We start from the raw sequence: 27,221 nt of genomic DNA, 5'->3' as shown, positions 1-27,221 counted from the left end.
GATTTCCTCCCCTCACTATTCCTAATTCTCATCTCTTCAATTCTCAGCGTCTTATCTGAAAGTCAGCCACCATTAACGGATGAATCTTTGCTTGTTAAGAACCTCGTGCCGGAAAAGCGATAGAACATTGCAGTCAGGATTTCGGTTTAGAAAGACTACAGGCCCCAAAATGCAATTTCACATTCCAAAAACTACCATTCCCAACATGCAATGCGTCAGAGGTCCAAAGGAAAAGAACTGACTGGAACTTGCCAGCCTAGCTGGAAACTTTGCCTTCCCTCAGGCAGAGGAATGATTTAGAGAAGTCCCAGAGGATATTTTTTTTGCAGGAGTGGTCACTCCTTAAATCCAGGCAAGAAAGGGGAGGAGTGTGAGCCGTCCCGCCCCTTCTCCAGTAAATTTCTGCCGCTCCAGGGTTAGCGGCGGGAGTTCGAAGGACTTGGAGCAGCTGCACACCCTGAGCTCGGCATGGTTTCGGTGACCAGAGCCGTGTTTGGAGACCTGCCCCTGGGAGCAGGGACAGTGGAGAAGTTCCAGCTGCAGTCAGACCAGCTGAGAGTGGACATCATCTCCTGGGGCTGCACCATCACAGCCCTGGAGGTCAAAGACAGGCAGGGCAGAGCCTCAGATGTGGTGCTCGGCTTTGACGAGTTGGAAGGTGGGTTGAATTCCGCCCCGGGCTGCGGACGGGCCCCGGGCCCGCCGCGCACACTGCCCCACACCAGCAGTCTGGGATGCGGCGACCGAGGGGAAGTACCGAGCTTGTGACCGCTGGGAGCCGGCTGATTGAGTGTATTGCGATCCAGTGTTTGGGAAAACACAAAGTGAACAGAAACTGCCGTAGCACTTAGCTTCCGGTTATGCTTTCAGGCTTTGCCTTAATTAAAAAGTCAGTTGAGGGAAAGATAAAACTTCAGCAACCCTGGAGCGATCTTTGAACTGCCTGATCTCCGAGGGCGGGAGCGGAGACACACAGGCTGGAGCGGGTGTGGCTCCCAGCTCTTTCTCTTGCCATTTCTGAAGAAGGGGGAGAAAAATCAAAGACGTGCGTCTTCTACTTCCTTTCTTCTTGATCAGAGTCTCTTTGAGGTCTGGTTGTTTCAGAAATGCTCCCTAAGGTAAGCTCAGCGGGTGCAGAAGCTTATCTGTTTTGTTCTGTGGAGTTCGGTGTCCCACACCCCCTGGCTAATCGATAACCGTGTACTGGAACAACATGGAAGACCAACTTACTGTCGAGAAATGAGTCTCCTTATAACTGGGGTGGATTTTATTCTGCAGGAATCCATGACAGCTAAGAACGTGTATTGATTCATGCATTCAGTCATTGTTGATTCAGTTATCTCATTCCAGGAGACAGGTCCCCACCCTCATGCAGCCTGCAGTTTAGATGTGGAGATAGACCTTAGCCAAATAATGGCATAAACAAGTAATTAAAACTGCAACTTCACTGCAGTTTCTTGGGGCAAAGGAAAATGTACATAGTGCTTGCTGTCTCTTGGCACAGTGAGTAAGTAGAGAGAAAAAGAGATCGAAATAAAGTTAGCAAAGGGCAATTGCTTGAGAATTAATTCTCTGCTCAGTGGTAAGCGTGTGGACAAAATCTGTTAGAGAGGAGGTTTGAGGTTTTCCTTTAAGTGTGTGTCTTTCTGTCTGTTTGCTTCTTCAGCAACATAGCCCAGGATGAGAAGTCAACAGAAAACAGAATTGGTTTTCCCTTAGCAGACTGAAATTGGCTCTTCATTTCCTTAACAAAAATGTTTTCTAAATATTCCTGAGGATTCTATTCCTTGCCCTCTGGTGGGTTGTCTTTAACTGCCTTGGAGCCTCCACAGCTTGGCTTGGAGAAGGTGTAGGTAACATTCAGCAGAATTTCTCTGGTAATTTCAGCAAGCCTATTATAGGAGACGGTGGGAATGTGCAGGGGCTGGGAAAATCAGCTCCACTGTCCCCTTACTCTCTACATCCCTTTCAGTTTCTGGGGTGGGTGTTCCTATCTCCTGTCTTCAGAGTCAGAAGGCAAGAGAGTTGACAAGTGACAAAAGAGAATGCTTTAGAATCACTTTTGCTAAGTCATCTTTCTTTTAGCATAACCATTTGCTTGGTGGAAACAGAATCACAGAGATTACTTAACTGGTGCAAAATTGCCCGTAGAGTCCAAGGAGAATTGGATAGATGACCTAGAATTTCTAAGCCTATAAAGCACTGGAGATGATAAGTGGTATCTGCTTTTATCACCTTATTTACATCTCTGCCTTATCACCATTCAGGAGGTAGCTACCCTCCCCCCCCCCCCACTCGTACACACACTCATTTCTTACTAGTTTTAATTATTTTTTTTATTAATAATATTTATTTGCTTGTTTTATTGGGTCCTAGTTGCGGCACTCGGGATCTTTGAACTCTGTTGCAGCATGCAAACTCTTAGTTGCGTCATGTGGGGTGTGTTTCCCGACCAGGGATCAAACCTGGGCCCCCTGTATTGGGAGCGTGGCGTCTTAGCCACCGGACCACCAGGAAAGTTCCTAATTTCAGTTCTGATGTAAGAGTCACATGGATCTTAAAACAAAAGGCATCTTTGCACAATTCGTTCGAAAAGTGTGCCATGATGATGATATGGCACCTGAGAAGCACCAGATTCTTAGTAGGCATAGAAGTGCCAATTTTGTGAGTGCAGTAATGTTGAATACGTTGTCTCTGTGAGTCTCTGAGTTTTGTGGGAATCTAGGTGAAAGAAAGTATTATCATCAAATGTTATTAAAAGGGAGGAAAAAAAATAGATCCTCTTGGATTACAGTGACCTAGCTTTTATTGACTGTATTGCCCCCCACCCATGTTATTAACATATCTTGAGAGAGTTAAATGGCATTCTTTTGTCAGCATCCATGACTGGTGCCACAAAATGCCAGGTCTAATCAAAGCATCTAAAGTATATTCTAAAAAAAAATAAAAATAAAAAATAAAGTATATTCTAGATACTGGAAATTCCCTGGTGGTCCAGTAGTTAGGATTCCGAGCTTCTATTACAACTGGCGGGGGTGGGCGGGGCACAGGTTCCATCCCTGGTCGGGGAACTATATCCTGCAAGCTGTGTGGCACATCAAAAAAAAGTGAAGTATTCCAGGTGCTGGATCGAGAGAAACATTTCCAACCTTATGCTATAATTTAGATAATTTAACTGTTTACTTAAAAAGGAAAGCAAGCTATTTTCAAGACAAAGAAGTGTTTAGAATATCAAGTACGATATTCTGATGTTCAGCCATCTTCAGGGATGAACTTCATATATGTCATTATGAGGGTACAGTTCAGTTCAGTTACTCAGTCGTGTCCAACTCTTTGCGACCCCAAGGACTGCAGCACACCAGGCTTCCCTGTCCATCACCAACTCCCAGAGCCTACTCACACTCATGTCCATCACATTGGTGATGCCATCCAACCATCTCATCCTCTGTCGTCCCCTTCTCCTCTCACCTTCAGTCTTTCCCAGCATCAGAGTCTGCTCCAGTGAGTCGGTTCTTCTCATCAGGTGGCCAAAGTATTGGAGTTTCAGTTTCAGCATCAGTCCTTCCAATGAGCATTCAGGACTGATTTCCTTTAGGATGGACTAGTTGGATCTCCTTGCAGTCCAAGGGACTCTCAAGAATCTTCTCCAATGCCACAGTTCAAAAGCATCATTTCTTTGGTGCTCAGCTTTCTTTATATTCCAACTCTCACATCCATATATGACTACTGGAAAAACCATAGCTTTGACTAGGTGGACCTTTGTTGGGAAAGTAATGTCTCTGCTTTTTAATATGCTATTTAGGTTGGTCATATCTTTTCTTCCAGGGAGCAAGCGTCTTTTAATTTCATGGCTGCAGTCACCATCTGCAGTGATTTTGGAGCGCCCCCCCCAAAAAACGTCTCTCACTGTTTCTATGAAGTGATGGGACCGAATGCCATGATCTTAGTTTTCTGAATGTTGAGTTTTAAGCCAACTTTTTCACTCTCCTTTTTCACTTTCATCAAGAGGCTCCTTAGTTCTTCTTCACTTTCTGCCATAAGGGTGGTGTCATTTGCATAGCTGAGGTTATTGATATTTCTCCTGGCAATCTTGATTCCAGCCTGTGCTTCATCCAGCCTGGCATTTTGCATGATGTACTCTGCATATAAGTTAAATAAGCAGGGTGACAATATACAGCCTTGAGGTACTCCTTTCCCGATTTGGAACCAGTCTGTTGTTCCATGTCCAGTTTTAACTGTTGCTTCCTGACCTGCATACAGATTTCTGAGAGGGCAGGTCAGGTGGTCTGATATTCCCATCTCTTTCAGAATTTTCCACAGTTTTTGGTGATCCACACAGTCAAAGGCTTTGGTGTCATCAGTAAAGCAAAAGTAGATGTTTTTCTGGAACTCTCTTGCTTTTTCAATGATCCAGCAGATGTTGGCAATTTGATCTCTTGTTCCTCTGCCTTTTCTCAGTCCAGCTTGAACATCTGGGAGTTCACGGTTCACGTATTGTTGAAGCCTGGCTTGGAGAATTTTGAGCATTAGTTTGCTAGCATGTGAGATGGGTGCAATTGTGCAGTAGTTTGACCATTCTTTGCCATTGCCTTTCTTTGGGATTGGAATGAAAACTGACCTTTTCCAGTCCTGTGGCCACTGCTGAGTTTTCCAGATTTGCTGGCATATTGAGTGCAGCACTTTGACAGCATCATCTTTTAGGATTTGAAGTAGCTCAACTGGAATTCTATCACCTCCACTAGCTTTTTTCATATTGATGCTTCCTAAGGCCCACTTGACTTCACATTCCAGGATGTCTGGCTCTAGGTAAGTAATCACACCATCGTGGTTATCTGGGTCATAAAGATCTTTTTTGTATAGTTCTTCGGTGTAATCTTGCCATCTCTTCTTAATATCTTCTGCTTTTGTTAGGTCTATACCATTTCTGTCCTTTATTGTGCTCATCTTTGAATGAAATGTTCCCTTGGTATCTCTAATTTTCTTAAGGAGATCTCTAGTCTTTCCCATTCTTTTGTTTCCTGTATTTCTTTGCATTGATCACCAAGGAAGGCTTTAGTTATCTCTCCTTGCTATTCTTTGGAACTCTGCATTCAAATGGGTATATCTTTCCTTTTCTCCTTTGCCTTTAGCTTCTCTTTTTTTCTTATTATGGGAAGGCTTTCTGATATGTTCAGCCATCTTCAGGGTTGAACTTCATATATGTCATTATGAGAAGCAGAATTGTCTCAATCATAATAGTGTGAATGGCAGCATATTACTCTTTTGATCAATTCTAGTGTATTAAAACCCGTGTTAAGAAATTGGTGACAGAAGTTGTGTTTGAGAAGGAACTCTGGGCAGCTGTGGTACAGGGATGGGAAGAAGGCTGGATTTTCACTGGATAATCTTTGAATGTCTGAGTAAGTATTATATAAACAAACTGAGGCAAATAGTTTAAAGCAATACGATGTGACAGAGTCAGGGTTTATCTTCACATTACTATGTCCCCAAAATGTTTTGAGCCACAGGGAAGAGCTAAGCATGGATAATTCCATGAGACATGGTCCTTTTGTAATTGCCAGGTTAGATGTGAACTCTCTGATTTCCCAGATAGATTATGTAAGCTACTTGGATGATGGCCACGAATGGAGGTCAGAATAGTTCACATACTCCCTAGGAAATGAGGTCTTTGTTCTGTAGAATTCTAATGAGGTAAATCATATGATCTTTTAGTTATAGCCTAGAAAAATCAGTAATGCCTCCTGTGAGGTTTTTCTTCTGCCATTTTTTGTATTGAAAAATTTTTTTCTTCTTTTTAGACTTGCTGGGTCTTCGTTGTAGCATGCAGGCTTTTCTAGTTGTGATATGCAGGCTTAGTTGCCCCTAGGCATACGGCACCTTAGTTCCCTGACCAGGGATCAAACCTATGTCCCCTGGTTCGGAAGGCTGATTCTTTACCACTGGACCACCAGGAAAGGCCCTTGAAAATATTTTTTAATGTTTTTTCATCTGCGTGTCCCACTTGCAGTCGTTATGACTTCTTTCAAAACCTTGGTGAGAATATTTGCTCATGAGCTACAGGTATAAATAATCTACCCAGATAATCAACACAATTCTTTTCCTTTCATCTTCACCTCAGTTGCTACCAACACCCAGCTATTACTGCCATGAGAGGCATTATGAAAAGATTAGAAAAAAAATCAACTTAGTGCTTTTAGAAAACCTGAGTTTATAAGAGGTGGTGGGAGGAAAAGGGACCAGTTTAGAGGCTGCAGTTTCATATTACAGATGCCCAAGAGTGTCCTTTTAGAAGCATTAAGGATTCCTAGTTTAAATTCTCTGCTTTGTCCCTTATAGCTCTGTGACCTTGGGCAAATTATTTAACCTCTCTAGAACTATTTCCTCACCTGAAACAAATAGATAATGATTAAACGTGCTATTGGCTATGATTGTGTCTGACTATATTGAACAATTAATAATTTTAATCATCTTTACTTCCTTTGCCCCCAAATATCTTCCTTCACACTCCTCGAACATCCTATTTCACTTTGTTAACACTGCACAAAATGGCATGGAGATTCATTTGGGACAACCAGCAGCGATTGTAAAACATATAAAAGATTTGGGATGTTTAAAGTGCTCGTCAATTAAACTAGTGTTGATTTTCCTCAAAAGGCCAAAAGAAAGTCATTCAGGGTGTGGAGGGTTTGTCTGAGAATCCTGAGCAATTTTAAATGAGACTTTTAGGGCACTCTTGTTAAGGTTTGGGCAGTCTGAGGTTGTTGTCATAGCTGGAATCCTTGGGATGCTTGAGGAGTGGAGAAGACCATACCCCGTTTATTAATGTATTCTGGCCAGTCCCTTGCCCAGAAAAAAGGGACAAACTTTGTCTCTACCCTTTACCCTACATCAGTTCAGTTCATTCGTTCAGCTGTGTCCAACTCTTTGCGACACATGGACTGCAGCATGCCAGGTCTCCCTGTCCATCACCAACTCTTGGAGATTACTCAAACTCATGCCCATTGAGTTGGTAATGGCATCAAACCATCTCATCCTCTGTCGTCCCCTTCTCCTTCTGCCTTCAACCTTTCCCAGAATCAGGATCTTTTCAAATGAGTCAGCTCTATGCATCAGGTGGCCAAAGTACTGGAGTTTCAGCTTCAACATCAGTCCTTCCAATGAACATTCAGGACTGATTTCCTTTAGGATGGACTGGTTGGATCTCCTTGCTGTCCAAAGGACTCTCAAGAGTCTTCTCCAACACCACAGATCAAAAGCATCAATTCTTCGGTGCTCAGCTTTCTTTGTAGTCCAGCTCTCACATCCATACATGACTACTGGAAAAACCATAGCCTTGACTAGATGGACCTTTGTTGGCAAAGTAATGTAAACTCTTGGAGCTTTTTAATATACTGTCTAGGTTAGTCAAAATTTTTCTTCCAAGGAGTAAGCATCTTTTAATTTTATGGCTGCAGTCATCATCTGCAGTGATTTTGGAGCCCAAAAAAATAAAGTCTGCCACTTTTTTCAACAGTTTCTTCTTCTATTTGCCGTGAAGTGATGGAACCAAATGCCATCTGAATGTTCAGCTTTAAGCCAAATTTTTCAGTGTCCTTTTTCACTTTCATCAAGAGGCTCTTTAGTTCTTCTGCACTTTCTGCCATAAGGGTGGTGTCATCTGCATATCTGAGGTTATTGATATTTCTCCCAGGAATCTTTTTTTTTTTTTTTTTTTGTGGGTTTTGTCATACATTGATATGAATCAGCCATGGATTTACACGTATTCCCCATCCCGCTCCCCGCTCCCACCTCCCCCTCCACCCAATTCCTCTGGGTCTTCCCAGTGCACCAGGCCGGAGCACTTGTCTCATGCATCCCACCTGGGCTGGTGATCTGTTTCACCATAGATAGTATACATGCTGTTCTTTTGAAATATCCCACCCTCACATTCTCCCAGAGTTCAAAAGTCTGTTCTGTATTTCTGTGTCTCTTTTTCTGTTCTGCATATAGGGTTATCGTTATCACCTTTCTAAATTCCATATACATGTGTCAGTATGCTGTAATGTTCTTTATCTTTCTGGCTTACTTCACTCTGTATAAGGGGCTCCAGCTTCATCCATCTCATTAGGACTGGTTCAAATGAATTCTTTTTAATGGCTGAGTAATATTCCATGGTGTATATGTACCACAGCTTCCTTATCCATTCATCTGCTGATGGGCATCTAGGTTGCTTCCATGTCCTGGCTATTATAAGCAGTGCTGCGATGAACATTGGGGTGCACGTGTCTCTTTCAGATCTGGTTTCCTCAGTGTGTATGCCCAGAAGTGGGATTGCTGGGTCATATGGCAGTTCTATTTCCAGTTTTTTAAGAAATCTCCACACTGTTTTCCATAGCGGCTGTACTAGTTTGCATTCCCACCAACAGTGTAAGAGGGTTCCCTTTTCTCCACACCCTCTCCAGCATTTATTGCTTGTAGACTTTTGGATAGCAGCCATCCTGACTGGCGTGTAATGGTACCTCATTGTGGTTTTGATTTGCATTTCTCTAATAATGAGTGATGTTGAGCATCTTTTCATGTGTTTGTTAGCCATCTCTATGTCTTCTTTGGAGAAATGTCTGTTTAGTTCTTTGGCCCATTTTTTGATTGGGTCATTTATTTTTCTGGAATTGAGCTTCAGGAGTTGCTTGTATATTTTTGAGATTAATCCTTTGTCTGTTTCTTCATTTCTGGGAAAACTGGTCAACCACTTGTAAAAGAATGAAACTAGAACACTTTCTAACACCATACACAAAAATAAACTCAAAATGGATTAAAGATCTAAATGTAAGACCAGAAACTATAAAACTCCTAGAGGAGAACATAGGCAAAACACTCTCCGACATAAATCACAGCAAGATCCTCTATGACCCACCTCCCAGAATATTGGAAATAAAAGCAAAACTAAACAAATGGGACCTAATGAAACTTAAAAGCTTTTGCACTACAAAGGAAACTATAAGTAAGGTGAAAAGACAGCCCTCAGATTGGGAGAAAATAATAGCAAATGAAGAAACAGACAAAGGATTCATCCCAGCAATCTTGATTCCATCTTGTGCTTCCTGCAGCCCAGCGTTTCTCATGATGTACTCTGCATATAAGTTAAATAAGCAGGGTGACAATATACAGCCTTGACGTACTCCTTTTCCTATTTTCTCCCAGCAATCTTGATTCCATCTTGTGCTTCCTCCAGCCCAGCGTTTCTCATGATGTACTCTGCATATAAGTTAAATAAGCAGGGTGACAATATACAGCCTTGACGTACTCCTTTCCCGATTTGGAACCAGTCTGTTGTTCCATGTCCAGTTCCAACTGTTGCTTCCTGACCTGCATACAGATTTCTCAGGAGGCAGGTCAGGTGGTCTGGTATCCCCATCTCTTGAAGAATTTTCCACAGTTTATTGTGATACACACAGTCAAAGGCTTTGGCATAGTCACTAAAGCAAAAATAGATGTTTTTCTGGAACTCTCTTGCTTTTTCAATGATCCAGCAGATGTTGGCAATTTGGTCTCTGATTCCTCTGCCTTTTCTAAAACCAGCTTGAACATCTGGAAGTTCATGGTTCACATGTTGAAGCCTGGCTTGGAGAATTTTGAGCATTATTTTGCTAGCAAGTGAGATGAGTGTGTGAATTATGCAGTAGTTTGACCATTCTTTGCCATTGCCTTTCTTTGGGATTGGAATGAAAACTGACCTTTTCCAGTCCTGTGGCCACTGCTGAGTTTTCCAGATTTGCTGGCATATTGAGTGCAGCACTTTGACAGCATCATCTTTTAGGATTTGAAGTAGCTCAACTGGAATTCTATCACCTCCACTAGCTTTTTTCATAGTGATGCTTCCTAAGGCCCACTTAACTTGACATTCCAGGATGTCTGGCTCTAGGTGAGTGATCACACCATCATGATTATCTGAATCGTGAAGATCTTTTTTGTACAGTTCTTCCTGTGTATTCTTGCCACCTCTTCTTAATATCTTCTGCTTCTGTTAGCTCCATACCATTTCTGTCCTTTATTGAGCCCATCTTTGCATGAAATGTTTCCTTTGTATCTCTAATTTTCTTGAAGAGATCTCTAGTCTTTCCCATTCTTTTGTTTTCCTCTATTTCTTTTCACTGATCACTGAGGAAGTCTTTCTTATCATCTCCATTTTATTCTTTGGAACTCTGCATTCAAATGGGTATATCTTTCCTTTTTGCCTTTGCTTTGGGCTTCTCTTTTTTTCACAGCTATTTGTAAGGCCTCCTCAGGCAGCTATTTTGATTTTTTGCAGGTCTTTTTCTTGGGGTTGGTCTTCCTCCGTGTCTCCTGTACAATGTCATGAACCTCCGTCCATAGTTCATCAGGCACTCTGTCTATCAGATCTAGTCCCTTAAGTCTATTTCTCCCTTCCACTGTATAATCATAAGGGATTTGGTTTAGTCATACCTGAATTGTCTAGTGGTTTTCCCTACTCTCTTCAGTTGAAGTCTGAATTTGGCAATAAGGAGTTCATGATCTGAGCCACAGTCAGCTCCCGGTTTTGTTTTTGCTGACTGTATAGAGCTTCTCCATCTTTGGCTGCAAAGAATATAATCAATCTGATTTCAGTGTTGGCTATCTGGTGATGTCCATGTGTAGAGTCTTCTCTTGTGTTGTTGGAAGAGGGTGTTTTCTATGACCAGTGCGTTCTCTTCGCAGAACTCTATTAGCCTTTGCTCTGCTTCATTCTGTACTCCAAGGCCAAATTTTCCTGTTACTCCAGGTGTTTCTTGACTTCCTGCTTTTGTATTCCAGTCCCCTATAATGAAAAGGACATCTTTTTTGGGTGCTAATTCTAGAAGGTCTTGTAGGTCTTCATAGAACTGTTCAACTTCAGCTTCTTCAGCATTACTGGTCGGGGAATAGACTTGGATTACTGTGATAGTGAATGGTTTGCCTTGGAGACAAACAGAGATCATTCTGTCATTTTTTGAGACTGCATGCAAGTACTGCATTTTGGACTCTTTTGTTGAGTATGATGGCTACTCCATTTCTTCTAAGGGATTCTTGCCCACAGTAGTAGATATAATGGTCATCTGAGTTAAATTCACCCATTCCAGTCCATTTTGGTTTGCTGATTCCTAAAATGTCAGCATTCACTCTTGCCATCAGGTCCTTGATTCATGGACCTGACGTTCCAGGTTTCTATGCAATATTGCTCTTTACAGAATCGGACCTTGCTTCCATCACCAGTCACATTCACACCTGGGTGTTGGTTTTGCTTTGGCTCCATCTCTTCATTCTTTCTGGAGTCATTTCTCCACTCTTCTCCAGTAGCATGTTGGGCACCTACTGATTTGGGGTGTTCATCTTTCAGTGTTCTATGTTTTTGCCTTTTCATACTGCTCATGGGGTTCTCAAGGCAAGAATACTGAATGGTTTGCCATTCCCTTCTCCAGTGGACCACGTTTTGTCAGACCTCTCCACCATGACCAATCCATCTTGGGTGGCCCTACGTGTCATGGCTCATAGTTTCATTGAGTTAGACAAGGCTTTGGTCCATGTCATTAGATTGGTTAGTTTTCTGTGACTGTGGTTTTCAGTCTGTCTGCCCTCTGATGGAGAAGGATAGAGGCTTATGGAAGCTTCCTGATGGTAGAAACTGACTGAGGAAACTGGGTCTTGTTTTGATGGGTGGGGCCATGCTGAGTAAATCTTTAATCCAACTTTCTGTTGATGGTGGAGCTGTGTTCCCTCCCTGCTCTTTACCTGGGGCCAAACATCAGTTACTGACTAGATTAAACCAGCATTCTTGGCTTGACCTAGAAACTGCCCTTTTTCATGGAAAATAGTATTTTCTGCATTTCAGAAACAAGTTTCTTAGCCCTATTCAGACTTTGGGGGACTGTCACTTTTTGTAATTTTGATTTGATTTAAAAGCTTAGTAATAGGGACTTATGTGGTGGTCCAGTGGTTAAGAATCCACCTTCCAATTCATGAGACTTGGGTTCTGGTCCGGGGGCTAAGATCCCACATGCCAACGGGCAACTAAGCCCAAGGACCTCAAGGAGAGGTTCTTGTGCTGCAACTAGAGAAAGCCTGTGTGCTGCAACAAAAAGTTGCTGTGCTTTTTCTTACAAAGACCCAGTGCAGTCAAAAAAACACTTAGTAATGTAAGAAAGTAATATAAAATCCATTTGTTCTGAAGAGTTTCTCAGAGACAGTTAGGAGCAGTCATTTCTGCTATCCTTACCGTTTAATCCTTAAAAACTCTTCATCTAAACCAAGGGTTGAAAAGTGCTTCTTACTTCAGTGGGCTTATTAATTGTTGCCAGAAAGTGGTCCCTTCTGAGAGAATTCTTGCAAGTCCATGATGCAGCTTGCTGTTGAATTTATCCTCGTCTCCGATGCCAAGCATGTGGCTGGCAACGAGTAGGGGCTTGGTGTACACCAGTTGAATGAAGCAAGGTAGGAGTCAAAAGGATATGTAGCTAAATGACTTTTGAACAGAAGTCCTGCTTTTCACATTTCGAGCTCCTGGAAAGCAAATGAAATTTGTTCCACATTATATGTCATCAGGGAAAGGGAAATTAAAACAACATTGAGACCTATTAGAATGGCCAAAGTCCAGAACACTGACAACACCAAATGCTGGCAAGCACATGGAGCAACAGGAACTGTCATTCGTTGCTGGGAATACAAAATGGTATAGCTACTTTGGGAGATAGTTGGCAGTTTCTTGCAAGATTAAACATACTCTTATCATATGGTCCAGCAGTCACATTCCTTGGTATTTTACTCAAGGGAGTTAAAAATATATGTCCATAGAAAAACCTGCATATGAATACTTGTAGTAGCTTTATCCATAATTGCCAAAACTTGGAAGCAACCAAGATGCCCTTCAATAGGTGAATGGATAAGTAAACTGTGGTACATCCAGACAATGGAATATTATGCTGTGCTAGAAAGAAATCAGTCCACAAAAATATATGGAGCAACCTTAAATGCATGTTATTAAGTGAAAGAAGCCCATCTGAAAAGCATATGCACATGTATACTCAAATATTAAAGGGAACACACAGATCTACATAGAAGGGAATTCCCTGGCATTCCAGTGGTTAGGACTGTGAGTTTCCACTGCAGGAGGCACTCAATTGATCCTAGGCCAGGGAACTGGTGGGGCTTCCCTTGTAGCTCAGTTGGTAAAGAATCTACCTGCAATGCAAGAGACCTGAGTTCGATTCCTCGGTTGGGAAAATCCCCTAGAGAAGGCAATGGCAACCCACTCCAGTATTCTTGCCTGGAGAATCCCATGGACAGAGGAATTTGGCAGGCTACAGTTCATGGGGTTGCAAGAGTCGGACACAACTTAGTGATTAAACTGCCACCACCACCAGGGAACTGGGATCCTGCAAGCCATGTTATGTGGCCAAAACAACAAGCAAAAAAAAAAAAACCCAATATAGATATACATACAAATATAAATGGTGGACTTCCCTGGTGGTCCAGTGGTTAAGCATCTGCCTGTCAGTGAAGGGGACATAGGTTCAGTTCCTCACCTGGGAAGGTTCCACATGCTGTGGGACAAGTAAATCAGCACCACAACTGCTGGAGCCTGCATGCTCTGGGGCCCAGCTCCCATGCTCCTCAACAAGAGGAGCCACTGCCGTGAGAAGCTTGTGCCCTGCAACTAGCGAGAGTAGCTCATGTGCAGCAACAAAGACCCAGCGCAGCCAAAAAAAAAAAAACAAATATTAACAGTGGTTCTCTCTAGTGAGAAGGTCAGGATGATTTCAGTTTCTTCTTTGTGCTTTAGTCTTTTAAAATGTTTGTAAAGAATATGAATTACTTTTGGAAAGGGGAAGGGTCGTGTGTAAAGAACACCAATTTTCCCTGCTTCCATGCACACATAGTATGCCCATGTTGTTAATACTTACAGCTGCCCTCAGAAGGAAGTGGTGGGCAGCAGTGTGAGCCTCATCTTTGGTTTGAAGGTTTTAAAATCACTGTCATCCCATATCCTTGCAGGGTACCTCCAAAAGCAGCCCTACTTTGGAGCTGTGGTTGGCAGGGTGGCCAACCGAATTGCCAAAGGAACGTTCACATTGGATGGGAAGGAGTATAAACTGGCCATTAACAACGGGCCCAACAGCCTCCATGGAGGAGTCAAAGGGTTTGACAAGGTGAGTTGAAGTCATTGCACAGTGTCCTCACCTGGCACACTTCACTGAGTACCTTCAAGCATGCCTTGCCTTTGCCAGGCACAGCCCTAGGCCCTAGAGTCAATGCGTGGTAAGGTGATCCAGGAAAGAAGCTGCTCTCATGGTTTGGGCCTGGGGGGACGCAGATTGCTGACTGTGTTCCAGGACCCAGCTGTCTCTAGCTAATCTGACTATAGTAGGCAGGGGAGCCCCTGAGTGAAAGGATGACAACCTTTGACTTAGGAAAGACGGGAAACAAACGCCTGTCTCACAGTTTTGGGATCAGAGAGTTGACTTTAGGCAGAACAGAAAAGTGGATTAAAGACAATATGTACCACTTCCTGCACAAATCATTTGTCTATATTATCTCCCACTCTTATTAGAACCCCGTATTATCACCAGATGAGAAATCTGAGGCCCTGAAAGGCCACACAACTCATAAGTTGGGCTGCCTGACCCAAAGCCCTCATTCCTATACTACAATTGCTGGTGTCTGCCATAGTCACTGGCATCCCCCCAACCCAACATCCCCCTAGCATCGGTCTATAAGCTCTTCCCCCGACCCCGACTGGCATGTACTGTGCTGCCATATCCAGGCTACCCTCCCCGTGAAGGGTCTCACGCCTCAAAATGACGTCAGATTCTCCCCAGTTCTCCCTTTCCACATTAACTCCCATCCTGTAAGTGAATTCCTGGAAAAGCAGGTTAGGAAAACAAATTGATCAGACAGCTTCTCCCTGAGGTGGGAATGCCTGGCTTCCTGTTCTTTCCTAGTTGTGTGGGAGTCTGCAGGTTGAGCTCAGTGATTCTCTTACTAGTCTAATTTCAGAGAGGTAATTTTGGTAGTGAGCTTTCCTTTAAATTATACCACCCAGGTTATTTCCTAGAGAAAAGCCGGAGGAGACAGGAACATATATGGCATGTTAAGAATCACAATTTCTTTTTTTCTACCTCTTAACCACCAGCTATCCTGATGAAGGAAGTTGGTCACTCTCTGTTTCCCCTGTTCTATCAGCTTCCTGTCTGTGGCTTAGAACCAGACAGCCCCATTACTTCCCCTTTCCTCCATGATGAAACTCCTCATGCCAGAGATGGCTGAAGGCAGAGGATGGCTTCTGTCCTGGCAATATTAGGGCAGAGGGTCTGTGGAATATGCCAGGTCCATGGGCAAACCCCAACCAGAGGAAGTTAGCTTCAGCTCTGTTTGGCCAGGGGTCTTCAGAGGAGCCTCAGCACCTTGTTCTAGCTTGTTCCTGCGGCCTCTGTTCCACATGGAGTTTTCTGCGGTGTTACGTACAGGGCACGCCCTGTAGGAACAAACACATGAAGAGAGTGAGTGTTTATATCCTCTTCTGCCGTGTGTTTACTGAGCCTCTTCTGTGAACCAGGGAGCATAGTGGGATGGAGATTGCTGGTACTCTAGTATAGTGAGTATCATGTAGTAAGTTACATGAATAACAGTTATAGGCAACGAGCCCCATAATATAGATGCCAGAGGTGTGCTACAGAAACTGGTATTAATGGCAGCTAGGGAGGTTGGAGTTGAACTGTTCTTCAAGAAAAGATAGCATGTCATTTAATAAGTGGATATTTGAGAGAGTGGCAGTGCAACAGCTCACAGAGGGTGGGGAAAGACTCGGAATATAATCATGAAGCCACTGAAAGTTTTAGGACACTAGGTTTTCATGGAGCAACATGAGCAGTATCACATGAACTTCGTTTTCAGTTTTGTTTGATCTCAACAATTACTGCGTAATTGTCGGTTTGCAGGTAATTGTTTTCTTATTTATACCAACACATTTTTTTAACGATGAAATTTGAGTAACCTGACAGGATTAGAAATGGTGTAAGTAGGCCTAGAGAAAAAAATTTGGAAGTTTTCAGGAAAATTTGGAAACTACTGAATCAGGGAAATCCTCCTGTGAATAGGAATTGTACTTTCCACTTTATCTGATGATATTGACTTACACAAAAATCTTTCCATTGTATCCTTTCTCTAAAGGAGAAAAACTAGGTAGCAAGTTAAGACCATTTTATTTCAAATATTTTATTTATAAAATTTCCCATTTGGGGGATTCCTTTTTCTTTCAGTTCAGTTCAGTTCAGTCTCTCAGTCACATCTGACACTTTGTGACCTGATGGACTGCAGCGCGCCAGGCTTCCCTGTCCGTCACCAACTCCCGGAGCTTGCTCAAACTCATGTCCATCGAGTTGGTGATGCCATCCAACCACCTCATCCTCTGTTGTCCCCTTCTCCTGCCTTCAATCTTTCCCAGCATCAGGGTCTTTTCCAGTGTGTCAGTTCTTCGCCTCAGGTGCCCAAAGTATTGGAGTTTCAGTTTCAGCATCTGTCCTTCCAATGAATAATAAGGACTGAGTTCCTTTAGGATTGACTTTAATTGACCTTTTTCTTTAATCACACATATACCAGTTTTATATTTTAAGTGTCTCAAAAGTTTACCATTTCCAGGAGATAATTAGGGTGTAAAATTAATTTTTTACCAAGGTCACTGAATTCGTTTCAGATGCCAGCTGCTTTCACTGTAGGTGAAGGCAGAGACCTCCCTTCCTACCGGGCCTCACTTCCTGGCAAATGTAGTGTCGGTGAGAGATGCAGGCATGTCAGGAGTGGGTAGGCAGAGCCTGGGCTCATGGGCCACTCTTATGGCCCACACAAGTTACTGTCTCCCAAGTCTATTTGGAATGACAGTGTTTGGTCTCAACTCTGCTGTTGAAAATGAAGATTGGAATAATACATTCACTGAAAGTAAAAATGTGGAATAGTGTAGACTGTCAGGCTAAGTTTGAACCCTAGCTCTGTCACTCATTACATGTATGACTTTAAACAAGATTTTTTTTCCCTTTAAATAACTGCATGAAGTGTGAAAGGGTTCTACTCTAGAATGTGGGAGGTAGAGTTAACACCGCCCACTTTAAGGGCAAGTTAACATCACTGAACTCAGTTTGCTAATCTGTAAAATGGGGGTAATGATATTAGTTGTACCCATATGAAATTACCAGTGCACAACTGTTTTGACCTACAAAAATGGTAATTTTAGTTGGTTCAGCCAAATCCTTATCAAATGGTTTGTGTAAAGCACCAGGTCAGTGGCTAATGAGCACCCAACAAATGAAGGTCTCATGTCAGCAAAGGTCCCCTTTACTAGTGATCCCAGGGCTCCCCAAAGGGACTGGAGGTCTCTGGCTACCTCACCCTCTGATGGTGTAGAATAAGGAGTCAGGCTCTAGGATTAGACCACTTGATTCAAATCCAGCGTTTTACTAGCTGTGTGGCCTGGAACAAGCAGTTTATCCTTTCTGAGCTTCTGCTCTCTCATCTTTAAAAGAGGATAATGGTACCCACTTTAAGTCAGTCCTGAGACAGAAAAGATAGTGTGTGTGATGTTTCTAGTGAGTCCCTGGGCTCATAATGGGCACTCGATAAGGCATAGAAGATTACGTACAAATTTCAGGTGTGTAACATAGTGATTCACAATTTTTAAAGATTACATTCCATTTAAAGTTATTATAGGCTCTTCCCTGATGGTTCAGTAGTAAAGAATCTGCTTGCCAATGCAGGAGACCCAGGTTCAATCCCTGGTGCTGAAATATCCCACATGCTGCAGAGCTACTAAGCCCATGTACCACAACTACTCAGCTTCTCAGCTTGTGCTCTAGAGCCTGGGAACCACAGCTACTGAAGCCCGCACACCTAGAGCCCATGCTCTGCCACAAGAGAAGCCACCGCAGTGAGAAGCCCACACAGTGCAACTAGAGAGTAGCCCCTACTCGCTGCGACTATAGAAAAGCCCGTGCAACAATGAAGACCCAGTGCAGCCAAAAAAAAAAAAAAAATTAACCTCTTCTCTAAATCAATAAAGTTACTATAAGTGAAAGTGAAAGTCGCTCAGCCATGTCCAACTCTTTGTGACCCCATGGACTATACAGTCCTTGGAATTCTCCAGGCCAGAATAGTGGAGTGGGTAGCCTTTCCCTTCTCCAGGGGATCTCCCCAACCCAGGGATCAAACCCAGGTCTCCCACATGGCAGGCGGATTCTTTACCAGCTGAGCCACAAGGGAAGCTCTTGGCTATATTCCCCATGCTGTACAATATATCCTTGTAGGTTATTTATTTTATACATAGACGTTTGTACATTTAATCCCCTATCCTTACGGTAACCCCAGTGGCAACACTAGTTTGTTCTACCTGTGAGTCTGCTCCTGTTTGGTTATCCTCACTAGTTTTATTTTTTAGGTTCCAAGCTGTCCTTAAATATTGCAATGTGGCATTTAGCTCGGCACTGGAGTGACTAAGCAGCTTTGAAAACACTTTCTTCCAGGTCCTCTGGACCCCTCGGGTGCTGTCAAATGGTGTCGAGTTCTCACGGGTCAGTCCAGATGGTGAGGAAGGCTACCCTGGAGACTTAAAAGTCTGGGTGATGTACACGCTGGATGGCAGCGAGCTCGTGGTCAACTATCGCGCACAGGCCAGTCAGACCACCCCGGTCAATCTGACCAATCATTCTTACTTCAACCTGGCCGGCCAGGTAAGTGAGCTTGCCTCTGCTCACCTGCTGTAGTGTGAAGTGTCGCTTGCCTCTTCTCTCTTGCACTGAGCTGTGTGGAATGACCTGGGGGTGGGGGAGGAGGCTGTGACTGAAGAGACTAACCCACTAGGGAATTACTCTGGAGATGGGGTCACCCTTGGAGTGAGGAACAGCATCCAGCAAAGCATCTGACTCATAGTAGCTGCTCAACAAATGGAAATTATAGGGAAGGGAGTACACTGGGTAGCTTGTGCTGCCCACATGCTCAGACAGGTAAAACTAGCTATTTCAAGAACTCCCTCTCATCTGGGTCTTCCCAGGTGGTCCAGTGGCTAAGACTCTGAGCTCCCAAAGCAGGGGTCCCAGGTTCAATCCCTGGTCAGGGAACTAGATCCCACATGCCGAAACTAAGAGTTCACGTGCTGCGACTAAGAGTTTGCATGCCACAACTGAAGATCCTCCAGGCTCAGCCAAATAAATAAATAAAAATATTAAAAAAAAAAAAAAAAAGAAGTCCCTCTCCTCTAACTGTGACAAGGGCTTACATTTGCTTCCCCTGTTCCACTCCTCCCCCTCCCCTAAAAATTACTTCTAAGTAAGGCATTTTCCACATTGGATCCTTGGAAATGTACTTAGCCCAGTCCCTTTTAGGAAATGGGGTGTATTGGGGTGCTCCCACTGTACAAACCCACCTGAAGAGTGCTGTGAAGACAGGGAGAGACCCTCTTAGGTAATTCCTTCTAAACTACCTCATTCCCCACAGCCGTAATATTTTAGCTTATTGAGGAAGCTATTACATGGCACAGAATAAAAGGCTTAGCTAAACTCTCGATTCCGTCTGTGACTTTCTCTTCATCTTTCTCTTCTCTTTCTCTTTCTCTTTCTTTCATTTCATCTTTTTTCTTCATCATTGTCACTATACTTGAATCACTTTGGCATGATTTCCTACCACAAGCTGATGTTCACAGCCAGCTAGTAATACCTAACATTTTTATACTTTTTTGGAGTTTGCTGGTGATCTGCTGATTTTTTTCTAGAATCTTTTCAAATAGCATGAGCTAATTTGTTCTTACATAATTTCCAAAGCTCTTCCTTTGAAAATAAGAAAGATGGTTCTTCACTTGCTCATTCCTTATGTTCAAGAACCATCCTTCTTGAGATCTTAAACAAAATAATAATAATAAGACAAACATGCAGAAGCCATAAAAGACTCTGCAGTCATAAGCATAAAATCCCACTTTTAAAAATAAGTTCAGAAAGAAACTTCACAGAAATAACGCAAAATATTAATGGTATTATGTGGGTAGCAGATCATGGTGGTTTTTCACTATTTTCCACATTTTGTAACCAAGGGGGTGGTCTAAAGGAATAGATTGAAAAATAGAGAAATTAGGTGTGAAGTATTACATCTGCCTGTGTGTTCCAATGAAGGACACAAAATGGGGATGTAAGGTTCACTAAGGCTCTTTCTGTTTACCCGAGAGGAGGACCCTCCTGACCAGAATTTTCCACCCTTCCAATACTACAAGGACTTGGAGGGACAGGTATTTCTAATTTTTTTTTTTTCCCAGAGGCTGGATAGTTTCCCAGATCACAGATCCCACACAGAAAAGTGGTCAGGGCGAACTCCCTTGCGTGTGCTATCATAGAAAGTACAGCTCAGATCCACAGCCAGTAGCTTCACGAGTGGGGCTGGGTGAGGGCCACCAGCCTTTGGAGCAGACACGTAAGAGTTGCTGGGCAGTTAATCAGCCTGGGGTCAAGGGGTCTCTCTGAATTTTCAGAACATCTCTTGCCCCACCGGAAAAGTATTATCGTGTGTTTTAAACCCTCCCCAGGAAAAATAGCTCAAAACTTAATATTTAAAGCAGTCAACTCATCATGTATATTTTCTTTTTGTTTGTCTTTTAAATTTAATAAGCAAAGTTTTGTCCTACATAGGGGGTCAAGCTTTGACTCATCACTTCTAAGTTTGAGTGTTGAAGGACTAGAGACAGGAAAGCACGGTGTTTTTCAAAGAATGGAAAAGGTATGTAGATTGTAGATTAGTTGAGGGTTTTTTTTTTTTTTGGCTGTTCCTTTCTTATCTAACGCAAAAATGGGTGAACTTTTTTTAAAAAACAAAACTGAAACTTTGCCTTAAGAGCTATGAAAGCAGGCCTGGGGCAATTTGAGATGAAAAGCAATAGTTATGGTTCTGGTATGTCTTTGTAGGTATGTTATCAAGGACCCAATTTCTTCCTTCATTCCATTCTGCTTTTTCAGTGTTAGGGTTTTTGTCTTCAGGCTTATCCCCTCATAATTATAAAATGGTTGCCACAGCTCCACGAGTCACCTTTTCATATAGTCACATCCAGAGATTTTTAAAAAAGAACCTACTCTTTTTTTTCATATCTCTAATGTTCCATTTTTAAGAAGAAGCAAAACTTTTTCCAGAAGCTCCTCAACAGACTTTCCTCACATTTTGTTGGCCAGAGTGTGTCTTATGCTCTGCTTAACCCAATCACCAGCAAGGGAATTAGACAAATCAAAGTTTGCTCTCTGGGGCCCAGGTGGGGGTCCTATCCCTGAATATATCCTCATTATAGGATGAATCAACTAGTCAGTATTCTGCCAGGGGAAAAGGAGGGTGTTTGCTAATAATGGAGTTAGATGGCTTTTGGGTAAGAACCAACGGTGTCTCTTTTGCTAGAGGTGATTAGAGTTGAATTAAGGTGATGGTCATGGCAGTGCATAAAAAGGTCTTTAATGCCCCCATCCAAGCCATAGTGAGCTCTAAATGGTTAACATTTTTAATACAAATAGTAGCAATCAAACAAAGTTAACAAAAGCAAACACTGAACTCAGAGATGGGCCTCAGTTCTGTTTGTGACTCAGCATTCCTTGCCAAGTTTTCATCAGCCTGGAAAAGAAAATAATCCAACAGTAATACTCCACTAGAGGAGACTTTGCATTATTCCAAGTAAGAGAGTCATAGACTGAAAAGCATGCTTTCTTTACTGAAGGAGTGTTACTGCTGTTTAGTGACTCAGCAATTAAGAGAGTGGGTGCCTAGTCAGTGTTCCTTTCTTTCTCCTCCCAGACTTCTTCTCAACATCTTGGACTCAATTTATTGGTCTGTGATTTTCATATGGAATCATTTTCTTCCTGCCCTAGTGTTAAAAAAAAAAAAAAAAGTAAAAGGAAATTCCTAAGACACTCTATTCATAATAAAAAAAAAAAAATTCAAAGCAACTCAGAAGTCAATATTAACAGGAGAACAGATAAACAAGTGATATATTCATACAGTGGAATACTACTCAACCTTGAGGTGAGCATTGAACAAATAATTAGAGCCAAGGAAAGAGTCCCAAATTCTCTTCCTCAGCCCCAGGGGCCTCTTGGGTGCTCTCACAGCCTGAGGCATGAGACGATGACACAAGGAGAGTCACACAGGAGGGAGACCCTTCTAGGCTGTAACAGCCGTAGGCGGCGATGCGGGCCACTCCCATCTTGGACCTGCCTTCCCAGGTCAGGTCAGGGATGAAAGGAGTGGCTAAGAAGGTGTGGGCAGAGGCCTCTGCTCCAGCCTTGTCTCCCGCCCACTCCTACCCCTGACCACTGGACATCCCAAGAGAGTCCTAGTTCCTCAGAAACAGAGCCTCTTGGTAGTGTAAATAAACTAGTCTCTGTCGTGTGTAGACATCGATTCTCATGGCCTCTAAAATCTTGGCCTTTCTGCTCAGGATGACTCCATTTGATTGTGCAGCCGAGGCCATCTCACCATAGAGTCTGTTTTCAGTTTATCCCCAGAGTGCACTGCCTCTCTCTGCCTACTTCTCAGGAAACTGCAGGGCCTTCAGTTTACCTCGGCTCTGGGTTTCTCAGCCTCAACACTGTTGACATTTTGGGCCAGATAATTCCTCGATGTGGGGGTGGGGAGGCTCTCCTGGGCGTGGTCGGCTGTTTGACGGAATCCATGGCCTCTTCCCAGAACTACTTCCCCAGGAGCATGACTGTCCCTGGTCATGACAATCAGACATGTCTCAGGACACCTGTGGGGCAAAATCATGCCCAGTTGAAAACAACTGGTGTACTTTACTTTTGAGCATTCACTCAGCAAAGCCCTCAGCTGCTTTCCATCCCACATCTTTTGCTGGGAAGCTCTAAAACACTGCTGTTAGGAATCCGCCTGCCAACACATCAGACACAGGTTAGATCCCTGACCGGGGAAGATCCCACGTGGTGCAGAGAACTGAGCCTGCACCACAGCTATCGAGCTTGTGCTCTAGAGCCTCGGAACCACAGTCCTGAGCCTGTGCGCCCCAACTGCTGAAGCCCGTGCGCCCTGGGGCCTGTGCTCTGCGACAAGAGAAGCCACAGCAGTGAGAAGCCCTCGCACCGCAACTGAAGAGGAGCCCAGCTCTCTGAAACTGGAGAAAAGCCCGTGCAGCAGTAAAGACCCAGCACAGCCATAAATAAATAAATTATTTTTTTAATTAACTAAAAAATACTGCTGTTAAAATATAATCCTTCTTGTTAGATGCATATATGTGTATTTTCCAGTTTGCAAGCACATTTGACTAAACTGTTCCCCACAAGAACCCTGGACAGAATGGGGGCATCAGCCCAGTCTTATGCTGAAGAAAGTGAGATTCCAGGAGGTTTAATGACTTCCCTGGGCCACTCACTGGGAGCCAGGATTAGACCCCAGGCCTTTCTGACCACCAACTGACACTTCATGTACCAGCCTTGGACTCTGCCAGGAGGGCAGGCTGTCTTTATGGAGGAGCTGGGACCCCAGTTCTGACTCCCAGTCTTATGCTTTGTGGCAGGGAGTGGGGGACTTCTGGGTGGGAACTAGGCCAGAGAAGTGGTGACATGGCCCACCCCTAGTGAGCCTACAGGCAATGCTTTGAACACCCAGCACCTGTGTTACATGTCACTGACCCTTGCTCTTCTCTTTGCCTGGGATGTGAGGAGAGTAGAAGAAATCCCTCTGCTAATAAGTGAAAACCCTAAAGGCTTTCAAACCACCATTGTCTGTCTGACTTTTCACTTTCATCATTCCATTCAGAAAAGTCATGCTGGGGTCACCCTTGAAAGCTTCTTTCAGATGTATCGGCTAATATTTTGAGCCCCTACCTACCTAACTTAAGTGAACATACTAGTCGTCCTCATCGGTCAAATGAGATTTCTAAAGTTTTCATCAATACTTGAAATCATTTCTGCAAGAGAAGTTGTAAAGCAAATATATAAGACTGAACATTAAATCTTCATTTCTTTCTCTACTTTTTCTCTCCCAGGGTTCCCCAAATATATATGACCATGAAGTCACTATAGAAGCTGATGCTTTTTTGCCTGTGGATGAAGTCCTGATTCCTACAGGTTGGTGAATTTAAACCTTTTATAGGAATGCAGAGCTGGGGTGCAATGTGAGAAACATTAAAACTTCATTTCCCTAAATTTATTTTCCCTGTTGGCCTGACACAATGCCCATAGTTGCCATGATTAGTCATTTATTTTGGGTAAGGTTGGGAGACCATGTACTTAGACGATCAAACCATGACAATTTTGAGAGAGAAGGAATGCTGTTAATAATTAAGCCAGGGTAACAGGCATATGCTGAGATAGTCCCAAACAAACTGGGTCAGATGGTCATCCCAGCTGAGCCTTAGACTTCAGAAGGTCTCCACTAAAGTGTCAATCTGTTATTTCTTAGCATCTTAGCAGAAGGGAATTTACCTAAGCATTACCCTACAAATGCAGGACCCTGAGAGAACATGTCATGGTTTTTGACAGAAGAAGAAAAGGGTGGGATGGCTTGCACCTTGAGTAGGACAAATGAGGGTATATCACCTCTGAGACACAGGGGAATGGCATGGAAGAAGGAGTCTTGCACATCAGAAGGGAAGGTGAGGTGTTGCCAGAGAGGAATTTCATGGGGGTGTGTGTGTGTGTATCTGTGTGTTTGTGTGTCTCCTGGGTTCTGAATTGAGGTCACCTTGGTAATTATTATTTGGGATCAAAAGTACCTTGGTTCAATAGGCAAATCCATAGAGATAGAGAGTTGATTAGTGGTTTCCCAGGGGCTAGGGACAGAGGAGAATGGGGAGCGATAATGAGTATGAGATTTCTTTGGGGATGAAAGATTCTGGAACTGGATAGTGGTGATGGTTGCACAACCTTGTAAATACACTAAGCATTGCTGAACTGTGTACTTTGAAATGGTATGTGAGTTACCTCAGTTTAAAAAAAGAAAGAAGGAACCTTGGTTCATGTGTTATCTCCAGGATTGACGGGTGTAATTTTGTACTAGATCATATGTGTACCCCCATCTGGCTCCAGGGGACAGAAGGATGACAACAAGATGACTTGCAGGGGTACTGTTACTTGTGGCAGGTTATAGAAATTAACTTGGAGTAATTACCCCCAAAGCAGTATGTACATATTCTTATTGGGATTTTGTTAAAATCAGAGATAAGGTGAATGTTAAAAGCATCATCAAAGAAATCTAAAGTAAAAGTAGAGGATGAAGGGAAGGCAGAGCAGAAGTCTAGAAAGACAAATGCTTTCTTCATCAACTCCCGTGATTACAATTTTTTAGCATCACAGAGTTGAATGTTTTCCTGGCTCCAGGGTTTTTTTTATATTTACCTTGGTCTGATAACCTGTGTTATCTGATATGGACATGGCTCAATAGGTAGATGCAGAATTATTGCATTGGAACTCTTATGTTGTGAGCTGCAAGGGAAAAATAGTGGCAGCTACTGTTGTGTGACTGACAAGAAAATGAGGTAAGCAGCTTACAAGCAAGGTGATGAAATAAGGGCATATTTCTTTCTGTATATTTACAAAATTTTATGCTATCCTACTGAGTTTTGATCAGATGAAAATCACACACAAAAAAATGCCTAATTCATGCCAGGTAAAGATTATTTGTCATGATTATAAGAGATAATTGTGGCAAAGCATAATACAACTTAACTTGTAATCTAATTGACCATGTAAAACTCACATTCATCACAGTTCTGCACTGTAAGTAGCTTTAGGTCAAATTCTCCCCTCTATACTAATCCTGGACACCTGTGAGGCTGAGTAGGCTGTAAAAGCTCTGAACTTTCAGGAGGCAAGAGCCCAGGTTCCAGTCTTGGCTTGGCTATTGACTGGCTATGGGACCTTCAGTGCGTGTATAATACTTTAATATTTAAACTCTCTAGACTCCATTTTTTTTTTTTTTTTTAAATAGGATGTTGGACTCAATCAGGGTTCATAAATTTTTATAAATCATACCATTAATTTTATTTTAAAAAATTAGGGAGATTTATCTCAGGTTGTTCAACTTTTCATTTTGCCAAGGCTAGAAAGCTGTTACAAATACAGAGCTATTAAAATTAATTGGGAATATATGCATATTATATTTTGATTTAAAAAATTTAACTGATTGGGATAATAATAAGAAGCAGAGTTAAATAGGCTACATTAAAAAAAAAAACTACCATTCGTAGTCACCGTTTTTCATAAAAGAAAGAATATATTAATACCACAAAAATGGGAAAAATTTAATCTTGGAATAAAGAAGGACCTTTTAAATTGAACTTATCTTACTTTGTAAAAGAGTGTGACAACTGATTATCCAAATCTATTTTAGTTTTCTGTGGACCAGTGAAAATTTTATCGTGTATTCATGATTGCCTGTGCACTCAATTGCTTCAGTCATGTCCAACTCTTTGCGACCCCATGGACTATAGCCCACCAGGCTCCTCTGCCCATGGGAATTTCCTCGCAAGAATACTGGAGTGGGTTGCCATGCCTTCCTCCAGGGGATCTTCCCTACCCAGGGAGCAGACTTGTGTCTCCTGCATTGGCAGGCAGATTCTTTACCGCTGAGCCACGGAGGAAGCCCCATACTCATGATTAAGAACCAACAATTGGTCTATAAAGTCACTTGTAACTCTTACATTCTGTAATTCTATAAGGCTCTTAGTATAACATTTTACTGCAATCTTCACATCCTTCAAATTCTTTAGAACTCTATTACATAAATAAGTTGCAACAACTTCAGAGCTCTTGAAAAATTTGTGATTTTCTTTTACATAATCATACTTTAGCTGTTCCCTCATAGGTTATATCTGTTTGCCCAGTGGCACTTAAACTGAAATTATAGGGATTTTTTTTTCTTCCTTCTTTCTCAGAAATGCTTAAGAAACAACTATTGTTCCTTTGGAACTTCCTCCAAAAAGGGCGGTAACTTCTATTCTCCTCCTCAGTGATGTAAGATTTCACATGTCTGGCCAACTTTTAGCCAAGAAGAAATCTGTAGGAGCTCAGATTACATCTCTTTTTTAAACTTTTTATTTTATATTAGAGTATAGCCAATTAACAATGTTGTGATAGTTTCACGTGGACAGCAAAGTAACTCAGAATACATATAAATGTATCCATTCTCCGTTATCTGACTCTTAACATTACCCAAAAGCCCACAGGCAAGTGGCTTAACTGAGGCCAGTCCAGAGT

General features: G+C 42.6%; 1 protein-coding gene across 1 annotated transcript in view; it reads left to right on the top strand.

Annotated features, from left to right (window-relative positions):
• Nucleotides 1-215: 215 nt before the first annotated feature.
• The window catches only part of GALM (galactose mutarotase), a 62,947-nt gene continuing 35,941 nt past the window's right edge, over nucleotides 216-27,221 (top strand). Inside the window, exons 1-4 of the mRNA XM_061155569.1 lie at nucleotides 216-658; nucleotides 14,005-14,159; nucleotides 18,519-18,725; nucleotides 24,011-24,092. Of these exons, the coding sequence (XP_061011552.1) occupies nucleotides 469-658; nucleotides 14,005-14,159; nucleotides 18,519-18,725; nucleotides 24,011-24,092 (634 nt within the window). The 5' untranslated portion in view covers nucleotides 216-468. The remainder of the gene's footprint in view (nucleotides 659-14,004; nucleotides 14,160-18,518; nucleotides 18,726-24,010; nucleotides 24,093-27,221) is intronic.

Source organism: Dama dama, chromosome 11, assembly GCF_033118175.1.
Source record: "Dama dama isolate Ldn47 chromosome 11, ASM3311817v1, whole genome shotgun sequence".
NCBI classification, from domain to species: Eukaryota; Metazoa; Chordata; class Mammalia; order Artiodactyla; family Cervidae; genus Dama; species Dama dama.
Note: the sequence above shows the minus strand (reverse complement) of the source record. Positions and strands in the feature narration are given on the sequence as shown.